Here is a 16,630-nt window from a genome sequence, read left to right on the forward strand (position 1 = left end):
GCTCAGCTTCTCTTCCTGCTCCTTTTCTAAGACCTAGTGGGAAAAGGTGTAGGAGGAGCGGACCGCTGCGGGCCTCCAGGAACACTTGACTACCCTTCCTCCCAGCCCCGCGATCGCAGTTCAGTCCTCCCAGCGCAGGGGGCGCTATGCAAACGGTGCGAGCCGGGCTCAGTCGGCCTCCTCTTGCACTCGGGCCGCCTCCACCCCTCCCCCGGCAGAAACCGGAAGCGGCGGCCAGCGGGGGCGGGGCAGTGTAGCGGCTGGCTGGTCAAGCCCCGCACTTCCCTGGGGCGCGGGGCGTGCTCTCTGTTGGGAACCATGCTTAGCAGGTCTGGGTATCGGGCGCTGCCTTTGGGGGACTTTGACCGTTTCCAGCAATCAAGCTTCGGCTTCCTGGGCTCGCAGAAGGGCTGCTTGTCCCCGGAGCCGGGCGGCGTGGGGCCGGGGGCCGGTGAGTGGCCGCCCAGCGCAGCGGATCCGAGGGAGATCAGCAGGCACCCCCGAACTCTCTGCCTCTCGGGAGTCAGCGTGTCTTGCGTCCTCGCAGCCTAAGAGGAGGGACCGAGAGGGGTTTTCCACGATGTGGAGAAGGGCTTGGATCAGGCGCTGGGACACTACCGCCCATCCGCCCTTCTTAGAGCTACGGGGCGGCAGCACTGGAGCTCTCTCATCTTCAAAGAAGCCTTGCCCCACCTCATTTCTTCTTGGCATTTATCAGCCCAAAGGTTTCAGGTTTCCATTTTGCCCAGAAAGAAACTAAGGTCAAGATATAGGAGGTCACCAGCACGCCAAGAGCACCTGGTCGCCGAGAAGTGGCAGAATCTTCACCTCAGGGGACACCTAGATTTCTCAAACTTGAGTATCTGCCGGTTTCCTGGTGGAGATGCGCAGGCCAAAAAGGAAGGCCCTTAGATGCCTGTCGTGTCTTCCCAGGCCCTGTTTTTCTCCAAAGCCTTGAGTAATTCCCTTGACCCAGAGGTCAGATCCCACATGCCTCAGGCTGACAACCAAACCCCAGAGGATTCGGCCCTTCTGTGACTCCCTGTAATGAGAGCTGCCCCTATCCAAGAGTTCTTTTCCTGCTGGGGCCACATGGGTCAGAAAGAAGCAGGAAAAGAGATTTAGTATTCCGGTGCTCAGAGAACCCAAAGGGTGTGGTGTTCCTGGAAGTGTGGAGCAGAGGATTCTGTCTGCTTCCAGTTCAGGGTTGGGAGAGGATCCCCAAGATCCTGGGATTTTCTCAGCTTTCAACCCCATCCTGGGGTTCTCATTCACCAGGAGCAGGGACCTGTGCTTCAGCCAAGTCTTTCCTTCCTAGTCCCCCTCCCCCACCTCTCTTCTGAAGCTCCTTCAAGTGAAGCGTGCATTTTGACGGTCATTAGAACATTAAAGTGTGGTGAAGAATAAATTGTAAGCTAAGAAAGAACATCTTAGCCCTCATCTCTGGCATCTGTTTAAGAGCCATTGACGCTTTACCTCTTTTGGTTAACGCATTACCTCCAAACTGAAAGCACACTTCCAGCCAATAGTGGAGGAGGTGTTAAGCCAGCAGCATTCAGTTCAACCTAGCATTTGTTTACAGATGCTGAGTTCCTCCTGGGTTTACCAGAAGTGGGAGGCGGTTTAAATCAGACAAAAGGATTGACTCCTGCTCAGCCCAGTGAGGAGAGCGGAGCTGTCCTGTGATTAACTTCTCAGTTCCAATGACTGCTGCCTAGCAGAGAATGGGCTTTGTGAGGTTGGGACTTGGAACAAATTGATTCTGATATGTGGGAGGAAGGAACAGCCCTTAACTAGCTCCTGCCCACAGATACGGAGTTAGTATTAGGCAAGGCAAGTATTTGATGGTCTTTAGGGCACTCCAGTGAAATGAAACACTGTGAGTTAGGAAAGAACATCTTAGCTCTGAGAAGGAAGGAGCCACTGAAAGGGAAGGTGGGCAAAAAGGTGCACTTGACTGAGTTCACTCAGCCGGCAGCTGTCATGCCAGACGCAGTTGGCATTTCTTGACTGTCTCTGCTCTCTTGTCCCCAGATGCACCTCAGAGCTGGCCCTCCTGCTTCTGCCATGGCCTTATCAGTTTCCTGGGGTTCTTGCTGCTACTGCTGACCTTCCCCATTTCTGGTTGGTTTGCCCTGAAGGTAAGGCCGGCTGGGTCAGTCCCCAGAGTGGTTGGGCCACACTGAGAGCTTTAACATTGGTGCATGAATTTCCCATCCTCTGCCCACTTCCTCTAAGTATTATCACACCTCTGTGAAATGGGCGCAGATGGTAAAGAATCTGCCCGCAATGCAGGAGTCCTGGGTTCATTTCCTGGGTTGGGAAGATCTCCTGGAGAAGGGAATGGCACTCCACTCCAGTATTCTTGCCTAGAAAATTCCATAGACAGAGGATCTTGGTGGGTTACAGTCCATGGGGTCGCAAAGAGTCGGACATGACTGAGCAACTAACACTGTGAAATGGGCTGGACAAGAATTGTTCATTCTCAGCTTTCAGATGAGGAAACTGAGGCTCAACTTTACTGGGAGCCAGTAAGTGACAGAAACAAGTCTTCCCAAATGCCCAAGTTTAGGGGTCTGAACACAGGTGTTAAGGTACACACAAATATCTTCTTCCTTTTGGGTTAGGCTAAGTTAGAAATGAAAAACACTCAACCTGGCCCAGCAAGTGATGAGTAAAAGGAATTTCAGCCTTGTTTTCAGCAAGGGATGGGGCAGAAGGGAAAGGATGAGCTAGAGTAGATGCTCACACCTGAGAGCTGCAGTGGAGGTGGAAGCTGACCCTCATGCAGCCCCAGACAACAGTCACTATCTCTGGAAAGTTTAGGGTTTGGGTGGTCTGCAAGGGAGTCCTTCCTTAGAAGACCCTAAACCCTAATCCTAAAGCTGCCACTGAAACAAATATCATGTGGCCTTAGGCAAGTCACTGCCTCTCTCAGCCTTCATTTCTCAATTTGGGTATATTTCCTTCCTTGAGGACTCCAGGAACCTGAAGCTGGCAAAGCCCTTCCCTCAGGGTCACTATTAGAGCAGCCCAGCTTATCCCTTGACTAAGACAAGGGCAGACAGTTTCCTGGTTTGAGTTATGTTTAGCTTTAGACCACATAGGTAAAAGGTTTCACAGACAATCAAGTCAGTACAGTATCGTAGTTGAGAGCATGGCTTTTGGAGTTACTCAGAACTGCCTTCAAATCTTGCCTGTTTCACTTGGGGGCTTTGTGGTTTTTAAGCAAGTCAGTTAACCTCTCAGAGCTTGGTTTTTTTCATCTGGAAACAGAGCTAAGGATCCCTGACCCTGAACCTGGGGGAGAGACGTGGGGGAAAGACCTGGGCAGACATAATTGTCAGCATCAGCTCAGTGCTTTTGACCCTTTCCCTTGCTATTACGAGCAGATCGTGCCCACCTATGAGCGCATGATCGTGTTTCGACTGGGCCGGATCCGAACCCCTCAAGGACCCGGTATGGTTCTGCTCCTGCCCTTCATCGACTCTTTTCAGAGGGTAGATCTGAGGACACGAGCCTTCAGTGTTCCTCCCTGCAAGGTGAGGGGCTTCTTGGCTCCCCTGGATAGAGGGAGTGGGGAGCTTGTGCTAGGTGTGTTGTGGATGTCAGTACCTTGGCCTGCGAGTAGCCATCAGGGCTGAGGGGTGGGGAAGACACCAGAAAAAGGAGGAGGGAGGCTGGGAGGACATCCTTGCTCTATATATCGAACCCCTGCACTTGGGGTTACCATTTTGTTCTCGAGGAGCCAGTGGCCAGGCAAGTGGGTCAGGTTAGGTGGTCTCAGTGGGCCTGGCCTCCCTGCAGCCCCTGCCCCTCTTTCCTGGCCTCTCCTAACAGTTGGCCTCTAAGGATGGGGCTGTGCTGTCCGTGGGGGCCGACGTCCAGTTCCGCATCTGGGACCCAGTACTGTCGGTGATGACAGTGAAGGACCTGAACACAGCCACACGCATGACAGCCCAGAATGCCATGACCAAGGCCCTGCTCAAGAGGCCCCTTCGAGAGATCCAGATGGAGAAGCTCAAGATCAGCGACCAACTCCTGGTAGGCAGCTCTGCACCAGGCAGAGTTCCGTGGCTGGCATACGGGCCGGGCTCTGCCTGCTGGGGCACTTTAGCATAGCACCAGATCACTCTGGGCCTTAGTTTACCTGGTGTCCCAAGAGTGTAATAACTTGTGAAGAGTCAGTGGTCTTGGTGGGACTGTCAGCTGAGGAATGGAAGATGGGCACAGACCATAGCGATCTTGGGCAAACCGGGCCTGAGAAGTAAAGGGGCTGGGCCAGGGGAGTGGCCTTGAGTCTTGCCACTGACTGCCCGAGGTTTCACTCTTCACTGCCCTGCAGGCATTGCCATGACAACGCTGGGCCTCAGGGGCTCTGAGCGGACTCCTGGGCAGGCAGGTGGGTGACAGGAGCAGGGGCCTTCCTGGCCCAGTCACCTTCTGGGGAATTCCATGCTCCCCAAGGCAGCATGTGCATTTTTGTGGTTTTGTGTTCTTTGTTCTGGGTCTTTTTGCTGCCTCTTGTCTGAGTGTGAGCAGTTACATTGGAATTCACCTCAGATCCCTCCTGTGACAAGAGGGGTTGAAATACACATGTGACGGCAAGTCACCTGCTCCCATGCTCACCTCAGGCTTTCTCCCATGTCCTGGCAGGGGACCATGGGTGAAGTTTCTCCTCGTTCCTCTAGGCTCTGCCTTCCCCAGGGTTAGAGGGCAGGGAAGGGAGTGGGTAATGCCATTCCTGGAGGTTCCAGTCCCTTCAGGAAATAAATCAACTGGCTGAAATTCCCAAGAAAATTCTATTTGTGATAGTAACAATACTTCTTACACGCATAGCATTTTGGCTGCCTCAGTGTATCTCAGCTTTGCATTTTGCTGCACAAAGGCTAGTATCACTCTTTTGTTTTGGAGGAAGGAAATCAAGGCTCAGAGGTTATTTGACTTGCCCCTAAGAGCCGTGGTCAAGGGCAGAGCTGGGCCAGAGCCAGATCACCTGCCCCTGCCCTCCAGTCCACTGCTTGGTCTTACACAAATCAGATTTTGTTCTTGGCCTTTGTTCTTGGCCTTGCTGCACATTACTTTGGTACAACAAAGCCAAGAGAGGCCATTTGGGGGTGTGAGTCCCATACCAGGGCATTAGAGTCCTTTAGGGCCGTTACCCAGACTGACTTAGCTCCTGGCAAAGTGGATTCAGCACCTGGATAAAATCAAATTTCAGGAAATCCACCACCTTCGGCGAGGCCTGGTTCAGACATCCGTCTCTCATTTTCAGTCTTCCATCTGCCTGTTTTGCACCTGGAGGGATTGCACGCTTCCCACCTCTCCCTTGCTGGGCCCTCTTAGCTGCTTACCCACTTGTGCCTGCTGCTTTACTCCTCCCGGCCCCTACTGCCGGCCCCACCCCTACCCAGCCCTCTGCAGCAGGCCTTTCTCATGATCCTCGGAGAAAACGCTCTAGGGTGAGAACTCTTCCAGCTTCCTCCAGTGGTCACCCCTTGAAGCTCATCTACCTCTGTGCTGTTTTCCTGCCTTCCTGGAAGCATCTGGTTCCTCTGCACTGCCCAGTGCTCAGGGCCCAGGACTCGGCTCCCTCCCTCCGCTCATCCTCTTCTTGCCTTTCTGCATGCTCTCCCTTTGTCCCACACCCCTTCTAGCTCTTCACCCCTCTCTTCCCTTTCCTTCCTCCTTTCCTGTTGTTACTCTAGGCTCCCCTAGGCTCCTAAGACTGACGTCACTGCCGACCCCACAGTGACCTCCCTCTTGCCAGCACGGGAGCACTTCTCAGTCCTTCCTCAAGTCACCTGGAGGCGGCCTTGGACTCGATGGGCGCGTCCTTGTCTTATGATTGGATCCCCTGTTTCCTCTGAATTCCGTTATTCCACACTCCTGGTTACTCCCTGTCCTCCTGTTTCCAGGTTTCCCTCAGTGGTCTCTTTTCCCTTGTGATCCCCCTGGGGCTGTTTGCTACTTCTGGACACTAATTATTCACGACACTCTGATCCAGTCCCATTCTGTCCTGCTTCCTGGACCTACTTTCCCAGTTGTAGTTGGCTGTCCCATAGACACCTCAAGCTTAATGTATTTAAAAATACCTTATTCCTTCCCTAAAGGAATGCTCATCATTCCTTCCCTCCCACCCCCACATCTGTGCCTTCCTCTCTGTGTGCTTTCTGGGTGAATGCCCACACTCATGATCTGTGCAAGAACCCTCATCAGAAACCTGGCTCCCCCAGCTCCTCACCACCCTTCCTCTTTTCGCACGCTCAGGCAGCCGAGAAGCCCAGTGGTGCCTTTTCTCTGGTGTCCTCTGTAGCTTAGAGTCTAAGAGCTGTGCCCCTCCGCCATGTGTCTCGGCTCAAAGCCGCCTCTGCCTGACACTGCGTCTGTGTAACTTTTGCCTGCAGTTTGAAACACCATCCTACCTGGTCTCCCTCCATCCTCAACCCCTCCAGTCCAGCGTCCACATAGCAGCCAAGAGAATCTTTGCAGCTAGGAAGACTGCTCTGTCACTTTGCTGCTAAACTCCTCTCGGGGGCCCCTTGTGCCTCCGAGTAAGTCCAAATGAGAGAGAGCAGCCACCTCTGCCCCCTTGGCTGTCTCCAGTGTCCCAGCCCGCACTTGAGGGTCCGGCTGCGTGGAGCTGTGGTTACTCGCAGTTCCCCAAAGGTTTGAGGTGCTCCTCTCTGGGCTTCGTCACATGCTGTTCCTGTTGTCTGGAAGGGTCCTCCTTCATGCCCCTTCACCTGGATAACTCCTCCTCCTCCTCCTAGCATCACCCCTTCCTCCCTGCCCCACACCCTCCCCTGGTGCACACTACAACTTCCCATGGCTGCGTTGTAATTGCCCTCTGCCTCCGTCCAGGCTGGGCACTTCTCAAGGGCTGGCCTGGTACCTCATGAGTCACCGTGGCCATACCAACCTGCCTAAAGAAGGTGCTCTGGATGGGACCTTTGTGGAATGAGTGCCATGTTTCCCCACACTTCCTCCAGCTGGAGATCAACGATGTGACCAGGGCCTGGGGGCTGGAGGTGGACCGTGTGGAGCTGGCAGTGGAGGCCGTGCTCCAGCCGCCCCAGGACAGCCCAGCAGGGCCCAGCCTGGACAGCACCCTGCAGCAGCTGGCCCTCCACTTCCTGGGAGGCAGTGTGCCTTCAGTGGCAGGAGGTGCCCCGCGCCCTGGACCAGGTGAGGAGCCTCAGGGAAAGGGTGGTTCCCCCCGCCGGGCGTTCAGCTTCGTGTCCAGCACAGATTGAGCTTTGCCTTTTGTTCCTTTAACCAAGCGCCTTGTGCAGTGCACACCCTGCCCGGCTGTTCCAGCCACCCCGATTCTAGAGCTGACCAGAACTAAGGTAATGAGAAGAGTCTTGAGCGTGCGGAGGCCTTTGGGAGCCTCCATGGGAGGAAGCAACAGCATCCGGAAGAGGGTTTAAGACTCAAGGCTGGAGTGATTTAGAGAAGGGGGTTGGGGTTATGGCTAGAAACTCAAGGGCAGCCTCTTAGCATAGGAGGAAACTGAACGCAGGCTGCAGGGGATGTAAGAGAGAGCGCTGTGAAGGCACGGGGGCCACCATCATCCTGACCTTGGCAGCGCACTGACTTCCTTCTCTCTGCCTCCCTCCCCCATCCCGTTTCCACCACCAGCAGATACCTTGGAGATGGTGAGCGAGGTTGAGCCGTCTGCCCCTCACGGGGGTGCCGGGCCCAGCCCCAAGCAGCCTGTGGCCGAGGGGCTGCTGATGGCTCTGAAGCCCATCCTGTCCGAGGCCCTGGTCAGCCAGGTCGGGGCCTGCTACCAGTTCAACGTCATCCTGCCCAGCGGCCCCCAGAGCATCTATTTCCTGGATCTCACTGCAGGTGCCGCTGCCCTCCCTGCCCTCTCCTTCCCCGCTGGGGCTGCTCGCAGCCCCACCACCTGTGGTCCTTTTCAGACCAGGCCCTGCTCCTGCCAGCAGTTTAGGCAAACCCACAGCTGTCAGGAGCTCAGATGCCATCTGCAGGCAGTGATGCCCAGGCCTTGGGCTCCCTGTCCCATCCCCATGAGCAGGACCTCCCGGCTGGCCCAGCTGCCTGGACTAAGAGCCCTGCACGCGTTGCAGGCCTGTTCGTGCCAGGCTCTGTCTGAGCGCATTTTGCGCATCATGTCACCTACTTCTCATCATAAACCTGTGACTTAGTGATTATTAGCATCCTCATCTCACCAGTTTGGAAACTAAGGCTCTGAGTGGTCACACAGTCAGTAGGACTTGAACCCTGGGTATTAGCACCTGAGCTCTTAGCCACTCTTCCCACCCTTCCCAGTGGGACGTGCTGACCTCTTCTGCCCACTGTAGCATTGCTGTCGCCCCACTGATTCTCACTTTTCTTTCTCCCCACAGGGCAAGGGAGGGTGGGACGCGGAATGCCTGATGTCATCCCCGACGTGGTGGTGGAGCTGTCTGAGGAGGACCTGCGGTCCCTGTTGTGCAGGGAATTGCGGCCCCTGGGGGCCTACATGAGTGGGCGGTTGAAGGTGAAGGGCGACCTGGCCGTGGCCATGAAGCTGGAGGCTGTCCTCAAGGCCTTGAAGTAGCAGGTTTGGCTGCCTGTCAGTAGCCTGGCCCCGAGCCGGGCACCAAGCCAGGGAGACATCTTGGAGGCGGAGGCCCTGGCACTGCACCTTGGATTGTTGAAGCCCTGAGGAGTGTCAGACCCAGTGGGAGACAGTGAGTGGAGGCTGGGAGACACTGGAGCTAGGAGAGGCTGAGTCAGGCAGCCCTGCCCTTCTCATCCACAGCGGTTCTCTCAGCAAGTGTTTGCTATCCTGGTCCCCTGCCGAGTGCCCTGCCTGAACTGGGTACACAGGCAGTGACAGGAGAGCCAGGCCTGCCCTGCTCCTCTGGCGACCTGGCTGGAGAGGAGGGGCTGACGGAAACAACCCAACAGCAGCTGGTTTGGTCCTGGTTTGAGGGAGCTCTGCATGTGACTCAGGCTCCAAGTTCCAGAAGAGGGGGTTAGAGAGGGGGATCAGAGCAGCTCGGGGAGGGAGAGAGAAGGGACCAAGCAGAGGTCCCTGCATTGGGAGGGATCTGAGATTGGGCTCGGTCTGCCTTGCTGATTGCAGTCCAGGCCCAGACTGGGGTGGGGGAGGGTGGGGGGAGAAGGGGGGCAGGGCGGCGTCTCCCTGGCCCTGCTCCTGAGGGTGTCTTGACTCATCTCCCAGCCTCAGTCTTGCATGCCCGATGGGCTGGGGCCAGGGCAGCATGACAGAGAGCCCTGCTGTTCCTGTGCTTCTTACCAGAGGTTTGAAAACCTCAAATAAATGTGCTGTTTACAATGTATCTGGAGAGACATAGGGGTCATGGGGGTGGGGAAGAGGGCTCCGAGGTGATGTCCGTGCTGCCAGCCTGGGACCCAGGCCCTGAAGGGTGACCCGAGCCCCAACAGTGCTCTGGAATCACCCACAGTTCCCCTTCCTGACGAGGGCCTGAAAGCAGGCAGGAGCAGGCACTCTGTTCCTCTTATAGTCTGGGGAGAGGTTTGCAGGAAGGATGTGGGTGTCGGGCAAACTGTTCACCCAGCGAAGGGCAGGGCCTCCTGTCACACTCGAGGGGAGATGGAGCTGCCGTCACCTGCCCCTCCTGCTGTACGCCTGGTCACTGTTTCCCCATTGGTCCGGCTCAAACCCCAGGGACCCCAGAGAATGAGGGCCTTAGACATCTTGAGTTCTAAGGAATGAATCTCACATCCTAGAGAGGCTTGTGAAAAAGAAACCCACAGAAATTCGAGCCTCCTCTTTGAGGAACAGCCTCTGGCTTGTCCTCTGGCACCAAGCCTTCCCTGACAGGGCCCTGTCCAACTGCCTTGGCACCAGGCTCCATCCAGTTTACCCTTTGGTTCCTGCCAGTGCCCGCCTTGGCCCTCCTCTTGTAGGTCCTCCTGGAGTAGACCAAGCTGCCACTGGGTTCAGGTTTCAGCCCCAGGGCCCCTCCCTGAAGGGCCAGAGCCCAGGCTGCTGACCCCTCCCTGTCCCTCTCTCCACTGCTCTGGAGGCCGCCCAGCTGGGGACGCCTGTTCAAAAGCCTTCCCTCCAATCCCCACCGCCCGTGAGCCCCGGGGGCCTGGGCTCCCCCACTGCTTCGGGGCTGTCTTCGTGCCCATTGCCCACTGTTTCTGTTACTGTTCTTGTGTGAGTGTCCGCCCTCCGTGCTGGACCTCGAGCTTCGTGCCTGAGCCATCCATCGTTGTTCTTCCGCTTCTGCTGCACACAGCACCCCACAGGATGAGAGGGGAAGCCCCAGCGCCTTCCTCGTGAGAGCTTAAGGGAAATCGAAACTCAGATTTTCTTTGTGTGTGTCAGAGGAGCAGCATCACCAGGGGAAACTGAAACTTATAGATGTCTGTGTGGGTGGAAAGCAGAATCTGCTGCCAGCTGTTAATGCCCTCATCCCATCGAGGGGAACTCATTCCTTGGCGAGGCCAGCGCTCCAGGACAGGGAGCCCACAGGCTCAAGGCCTCTGGGCTTCAGAGGACCCAGCAGACTCTGCAGTCCCTGGGGGTTGGGGTGCAGCGAGGGGCACCTAATGGGGCCAGGGTGTGAGGGGGCGGGGGAGGAAAGGGTGTCCATCAGAGAAAGCTTTCTGAGGAGTTGATGCCCAAGACTCACAGTTTACATGGAGATGAGAGAAGAAAGGAAATGGGGGAGACACTTGGCAGAGGGGAGAGTCCCTGTGAGGCCACAGGAAGGGTAGCAGACACCTCCGATTTGGGGAACTGGGACCTAAAGTCTGAGGCGGGGATGTGTGCAGGGATTTTGTAGTAGTAACTGATACTGCCTGCCAGCTACGCCCCTCTACTGCATTAGACACTTCCTGTATTTGTTTCCCCAAGGTAACCCGAAGAAGAATGATAACTAAAACAGTTACGTGATGCTTTTCTATATATAATGTATTATTCTGATATTATTTTTTAATAAGTATTTAATGTTGAAGAGAAAAGTTTAAAAAGGCAAGCTATGAAAATTGTTCCTCATACTCTTGACTCCATCCACGTAGTTTCAAACAGATATCCTCTGGTATTAGTCTCCAAGTTCTTCTTCCAGAAGCTAGGCTTTGGGGATTTCCCTGGTGGCCCACTGGTTAAGACTCTGTGCTTCCACTGCCGAGGGTGCAGGTTCAGCCCCTGGCCAGGGCGCTAAGATCCCACATGCTGTGCTACACAGCCAAAAAAAATGAAGTTGGAGTTTTAAAAACATAACACTTACAAGAAAATCCACATATATTATTCTCTGGGATTTTTTTTTTTTTTTTTACAGAAATGGCAGCATAGCAAATACAATGTTAATTTGTTCACTTAACATTGTGCTTGAGAATCTTCCCATATTTGCATACCTAGACTTTCCCTATTCAGTTTTATATGAATAGTTACATAGGATTCAGTTGTATGGGTGTTTCATAGTTTATTTTACCTGGTTTGGATTGATAGACATTCAGATTATTTTTGTGTGTTTTGCTATTTCAAACAATCATGCAGTAATAACCTTTCACATATGCTATTGTGGTTGAAGTTCATCTGTGGGATAAAGTCCTAGAAAGGAAATTGCTAGGTCAAAGCATTTATAGTTTAATATTGCCCAAATGCCTTCTTTAGGGATTATTCTAATTTACATTCCCATCATCAGTAAGTGAGAGTCTGTTTTTCCTCGCAGCCACGCCAACACAATGTGTTATTAAACTCTGGAATTTTTTGACAGTCCAGTAAATGAAAAAGCTCATCTCAGTGAAAAAGTAAATAAAAAAGTTCAACTTTTTAAAAAGTTGTTCAATTGTTTATTGCTTTTTAAGGTTTGGATTTTCCATTCCAGCAAAAGCACAGGGTTTCTTTTCAGTACCAGATAAAAAGCACAGAATTTACCTTTTTAACAGGTAATAGGATAAAATGCATTCATTTTTTAATAGTAAAAGATGTTTACCATTTTTCACACTAAGTAGCCAGATAAATGATAATTATATTGCAAGCCATATGGAAACATGATTAATCTAAGAATATAAAATAATTACATACAGTTTGGGGGGTATACATACATATGTTTTCATCCACCTAGCCAGTCTGTGTCTTTTGGTTGGTGCATAAAATGCACCCATTTTAAATGCACTTTGACAAATGGAACACCATGTAACCACTACCCACCAGAATCAAGATATAGAACGTTTCCATCAACTCACGTGGTTCCCTGTATCCCTTCCCATTCAATCTCAGTCTCCCCACCCCCACCCCCACCCCCAGGCCCAGTCACCACTGATCCATCTGCTTTCTAACAACTGCTGATTAAATTTCACATTTCTAGAATTTCATACAAGTGAAACCATGCCATGTATATCCTTCTGTGTCTAGCTTCTTTCTGTAGAGCTTTTGAATCGTCTGTGTTATTATGTGTACCCATGGTTTGCTCTTTTTCTGTTGTTAGTGATACTCTGTTGTATGGATAGAGGTACAGTTTGCATATTCACCTGTTGATGGACATTGAGTAGTTTTCAGTTTTGATTATCAAAGCTTCTCTGGACATCTATCTGTGTATGAGTCTTTGTATGGATATATGTTTTCATTTGCGTAAATACTAAGGAGTAAAACTTCTGGCTCTAGAAACTGCCAAACCAATTCCAGGATGGTTGTGCCAACACTTGGTGTTGTCAGTCATTTCCAGTGGGTCTGCCTGATGACTTTGAGCCCTTTTAGGGTGCTCATTGGGTATATGTCTTTTTTTGTGAAGTATCTGTCAAATTTTTTTCCCACTTTAAAATCTGGCTTTATCTTATTGGTATAATATTCATATTAGTTCTAAGAGTTCTTAGTAAATCCTGGATACATGTCTTTCAGCAGGTATTTGAAATATTTTCTCCCAGACTGTAGCTCGGCTTTCTAACTTCTTAATGATTTATTTTTTAAAGCAATAGATTTTAATTTTGATGAAGTTAGTCTATACTTTTTTAAGTATTTATATATGTATTTGTGTCAGCTCTTGGTTGGGACACAGGGATGGGGTCCTCATTGTCATGAGGGGTCCTTGCAGGGCACAGACTCCTTAGTCGTGGCACTCAGGCTCAGTGGTTGTGGGGTGTAGGCTCCAGAGTGGGCTAGCTTCAGTAACTGCTGCTCGTGGTCTTAGTTGCTCCATAAAGCGTGTGCGGGATCAAACCTGCATAACACGGTGGATTCTTAACCACTGGACCACCAGGGAAATGCCTATAATTTTTTCATGGTGAGAGGTTTTGTATCCTTTCCTGAAAGTCTTTGCTCATCTTTGCTGAAGGTCTTGAAGATTTCCCCCTGTGTTTTCTAGTACTTTTAGCCACAGTGCCTTAAAGTACTAGCTGAATCTATAAACTTTTAGAAGTACTTTTTTTTTTTTAGTACTTTTAGGCCTGATCCACTTTGAGTTACTTTTTGTATATGGTATGAGATAAAAGGCTGAGACGTTTCCCCCAGTGCCCCTCCCCACCCCCCACCCCCCCGCCCCCCATGTGGGTATCCAGCACTTCTTGCTGAAAAGGTATATTTTCCCCATTGAATTACCTCAAAACTTGAAATTTTTCATGTCTCTTATTTTGTGTAAAGTTGAAATTTTGTAATATGTTTAGGAGCTCTTGTGTTTCTTTTTCTGTGAAATGTTATTTCATGTATTTTTTTTTAGTGTTGGTTGTTTCTATTTTTGTTTTGACATCTGGAACTCTTTATACTAGAGAGATTAGTTCTTTTTGATATAAGTTGTAAAAATGTTTAACCCAATTTGTTGTTTGTAGTTTGACTTTGCTTATGATATTTTCCCATGAAATTTGACAGATGTATTTGAAATAATACATATTTTATTTTATGGCTTTTAGGTTTTAAGTCATAAGAAAAACTTCCATTCTAAGATCATAAAGGAATTCCATGTACTTCCATTATTTTATTTTTTACATGTAATTGTTTGACAAAGCCCCTGGGATTTAAATGAGCATAAAATATACAGAACCACACTTTTTTCAGTGCTGTGTATTTCTGTTTGCCTTGGGATCTATCTCTGGGTTTTCTGTTCTGTTCCATTTGTCTGTTCACTAAGACCACGTGGTTTTAATTATTGAGGCTTCATAAAATGTTGAATATCTATAAGATTAATTCTTTTTAATACTTCTTAAGACAGTCTTCCTGGGAATTTCCTGGCAGTCAGTGTTTAACCACTCAGCACTTTCACTGCCGAGGATGTGGGTTGACTCCTTGGTCTGAGAACTAAGATCCTAGACGCCACCCAGCGTAGCCAAATTAAAAAAAAAAAAAAAAGAAATTCTTCCTGCCTATTCTTGTTGCTGTTTTAAAATAAGCTTTAGAATTACCCTAGCCTTGCCTGGAGAATCCCAGGGACGGTGGAGCCTGATGGGCTGCCGTCTATGGGGTTGCACAGAGTCGGACATGACTGAAGCGACTTAGCAGCAGCAGCAGTAATTGTTTAGGGGACTTTTGTTGGTGGTCCAGTGGTTAAGACTCTTTGCTCCCAACACAGGGAACTTGGGTTCCATTTATGATTGGGGAACTAAGATCCTGCCTGCCAGTAGAGTGGTCAAAAAATTGTTTATATCTTTATGGAGACCGTATTAAATGTGTGAAATAACTCAAATAATTACAGTGTTTATGGTACTGAGTCTTCCTGTCCATGAACTGGCATGTTTTTATGTGGTTTTTTTTTTCTCTTAGTGTTCTTCAGAAGTTTTGCAGTGTTCATACGGTCTTGAACATTTTTTTAAAGTTTATTCCCAGGTACTATATCTTTTCTGATACTACTATAAACGGGGGCTTTCCCTTCATTATATTATCCAGTCACTGTGCAATTTACTGCTCTGTAGGGGCTCTGTACCTTACTAACTTAATTCTTACCTTACTAACTGTATTTTTATTCATAGTACTTCAAAGTACTTCATCTTCAATATACAGTCGGATGTTGACAACTCATCTCCTCATATCAGTGCTTTAAAGTGCTTTCCCTTTTATAATTGCATTGGCTAGCGTGGAGGTGGGTATTTTTAAGGTGAAAGAGAGAGGATATTATGGGGAAAGATCCAGTAGAGAGAGAGGCAGAGAGAGACTGTAGAGGAAGAGAAGGGAATGGGATCCTGAGCCCTGATGGGATTAGCTCTGGACAAAGATTGACACCTCGCCCTGGAGAAAGAAGGGAAGAAGTAAGGCTGGGACCAGGATTCTGGCACTCCTGTGCGCATGGGGGCGGGCTGGGGTAGGCGGCAGCTCCGGGGTGTTTATTAACTGAACAGTTTGCAAGGAAGAGAAGTGCCAGTGGTAAATCATGGTCACTGTGTCACTCACACAGGCCTCACTGAGTTAGCCCTTTGGTGGGGCCTCCAAGCCAAAAATCATGAAATTGAGAGTGATGAGGTGGTGGGGACTTGGGGAGGTTTGTGTATTGCAGGGGTGGAAGCTGGGAGGAGAAATTTTCTGGTTCCTCCTGGTGAGTGGTTCTTGATTCCCATCCTAGGCCAAGTGGAGTCCAGCTCCCCCAACCAGGACAGCAAGAGATGACTGGTCCACAGATGGGATGACCGAGCACCAGCAGGTCCCCAGAAGGACTTCCCAGAGGGATTTGTGGCAGGACTGGGCCCAGAACCTGTGTCTCATGGCTCCAGCCCATGACTTCCTTTTCCATCAGTGGGGACTGTGGGGCAGTGGGATTGGCATGGAATAAAGAGGGTCTTAAAATTCTGGCTTTGTGTTGCTCCACTTAGCCTGGCTCCACTGTGTGGGGATGGGTGTGGACTGTGTGGGGGTGGGCAGAGGGGGGCATATTCCCCATCTGCTGCCCCAGATCCTCTGCCACTCAGCCAGGAGAAAGGCTGGAGAGAGAGAGAGAGGAAAGGAGTGAAGAGGGGAGAAAAGGAGAGGGAGGAGACTGAGGATCAAAGGGACTTGCCCACCACAGTCCTCAGCCTGGAGCTTCTTCCCCTGGACTGGGACTCCAGTGTGCTTCCACTGACTTTCCAGAGATTGGCAGTGTCCACCATATAACAGGCACCAGCAACTGGTTTTTAAAATGGACTTGTTGCAGGACTTCCCTGGTGGTCCAGTGGCTAAGACTCCAAGCCCCCTATGCAGGGGGCGAGAGTTCAATCCCTAGTTAGGAAACTAGATCCCGCATGCCACAACTAAGAGTTAGCGTGCTTCAGCTAAGACCCAGCACAGCCAAATAAATAAACACACATTAATTTTTTTTTTAATGGACTTGTTGTGTAAGATGAAGCAGCATTAGATTTGCTGAGGAAGATGAAGACAGACAGAGCACAGGTGAAGCTAGGAAGAAAGGAGAGACCAAGGGAGACAGGGAGAGACAGACAGATGGAGAGGGATGCTGGAAGATGAACAAGGAGAGACAAAGCAACAGGGAGACGGACAGCAAGGAGGTAGGAGCCAAACCATGGTACCTGCCACAGGGGCGAAAACAGGGCCCTGAGGGTCACCCTGGAGGGGCCAGAGTCACACCTGAGGGGAACAGAAGATGCTTGCGGTGGGGGCACCCAGCTGTCTCTTGGGACACTTTGTCCTGTTCTGTGTTTTTTCTCCTTGAAGGAGCTAGCAGAAGCCCAGTCGTGAGCTTGTGGCACCGTCTTGTGG

The 16,630-nt window shown here is 51.0% G+C and overlaps 1 protein-coding gene across 8 annotated transcripts; it reads left to right on the plus strand.

Moving 5' to 3' along the window:
* Window positions 1–234: 234 nt before the first annotated feature.
* On the plus strand, window positions 235–15,703 carry STOML1 (stomatin like 1). 8 transcript variants are annotated; one of them, XR_011461689.1, is made up of 8 exons: window positions 235–451; window positions 2,035–2,141; window positions 3,393–3,542; window positions 3,841–4,044; window positions 6,993–7,188; window positions 7,645–7,857; window positions 8,379–15,023; window positions 15,501–15,703. XR_011461689.1 is itself a non-coding variant. In XM_005911193.2 (7 exons), exons 1-7 carry the CDS (start codon window positions 319–321, stop codon window positions 8,570–8,572), a joined length of 1,197 nt encoding a protein of 398 aa, XP_005911255.2. In that variant the 5' UTR covers window positions 235–318; the 3' UTR covers window positions 8,573–15,703. The 8 variants fall into 8 exon arrangements, 6 of the variants coding, with proteins under 6 accessions (XP_005911255.2, XP_005911256.2, XP_070214756.1 ...); XR_011461690.1 differs by having other exon boundaries at window positions 8,379–14,770; XM_005911193.2 differs by having other exon boundaries at window positions 8,379–15,703.
* The last annotated feature ends 927 nt before the right edge of the window (window positions 15,704–16,630 follow it).

The sequence above is a fragment of the Bos mutus genome, chromosome 21 (genome assembly GCF_027580195.1).
Source record: "Bos mutus isolate GX-2022 chromosome 21, NWIPB_WYAK_1.1, whole genome shotgun sequence".
Taxonomy (NCBI): Eukaryota; Metazoa; Chordata; class Mammalia; order Artiodactyla; family Bovidae; genus Bos; species Bos mutus.

Bases quoted from the DNA above. Each gene is read 5' to 3' on its own strand.
- STOML1 (XM_005911193.2), top strand. From the start codon at position 319: ATGCTTAGCAGGTCTGGGTATCGGGCGCTGCCTTTGGGGGACTTTGAC. The intron at 452-2,034 runs GTGAGTGGCCGC...TCTTGTCCCCAG, and splicing joins CGGCGTGGGGCCGGGGGCCG to ATGCACCTCAGAGCTGGCCC. The intron at 3,543-3,840 runs GTGAGGGGCTTC...CTCTCCTAACAG, and splicing joins TCAGTGTTCCTCCCTGCAAG to TTGGCCTCTAAGGATGGGGC.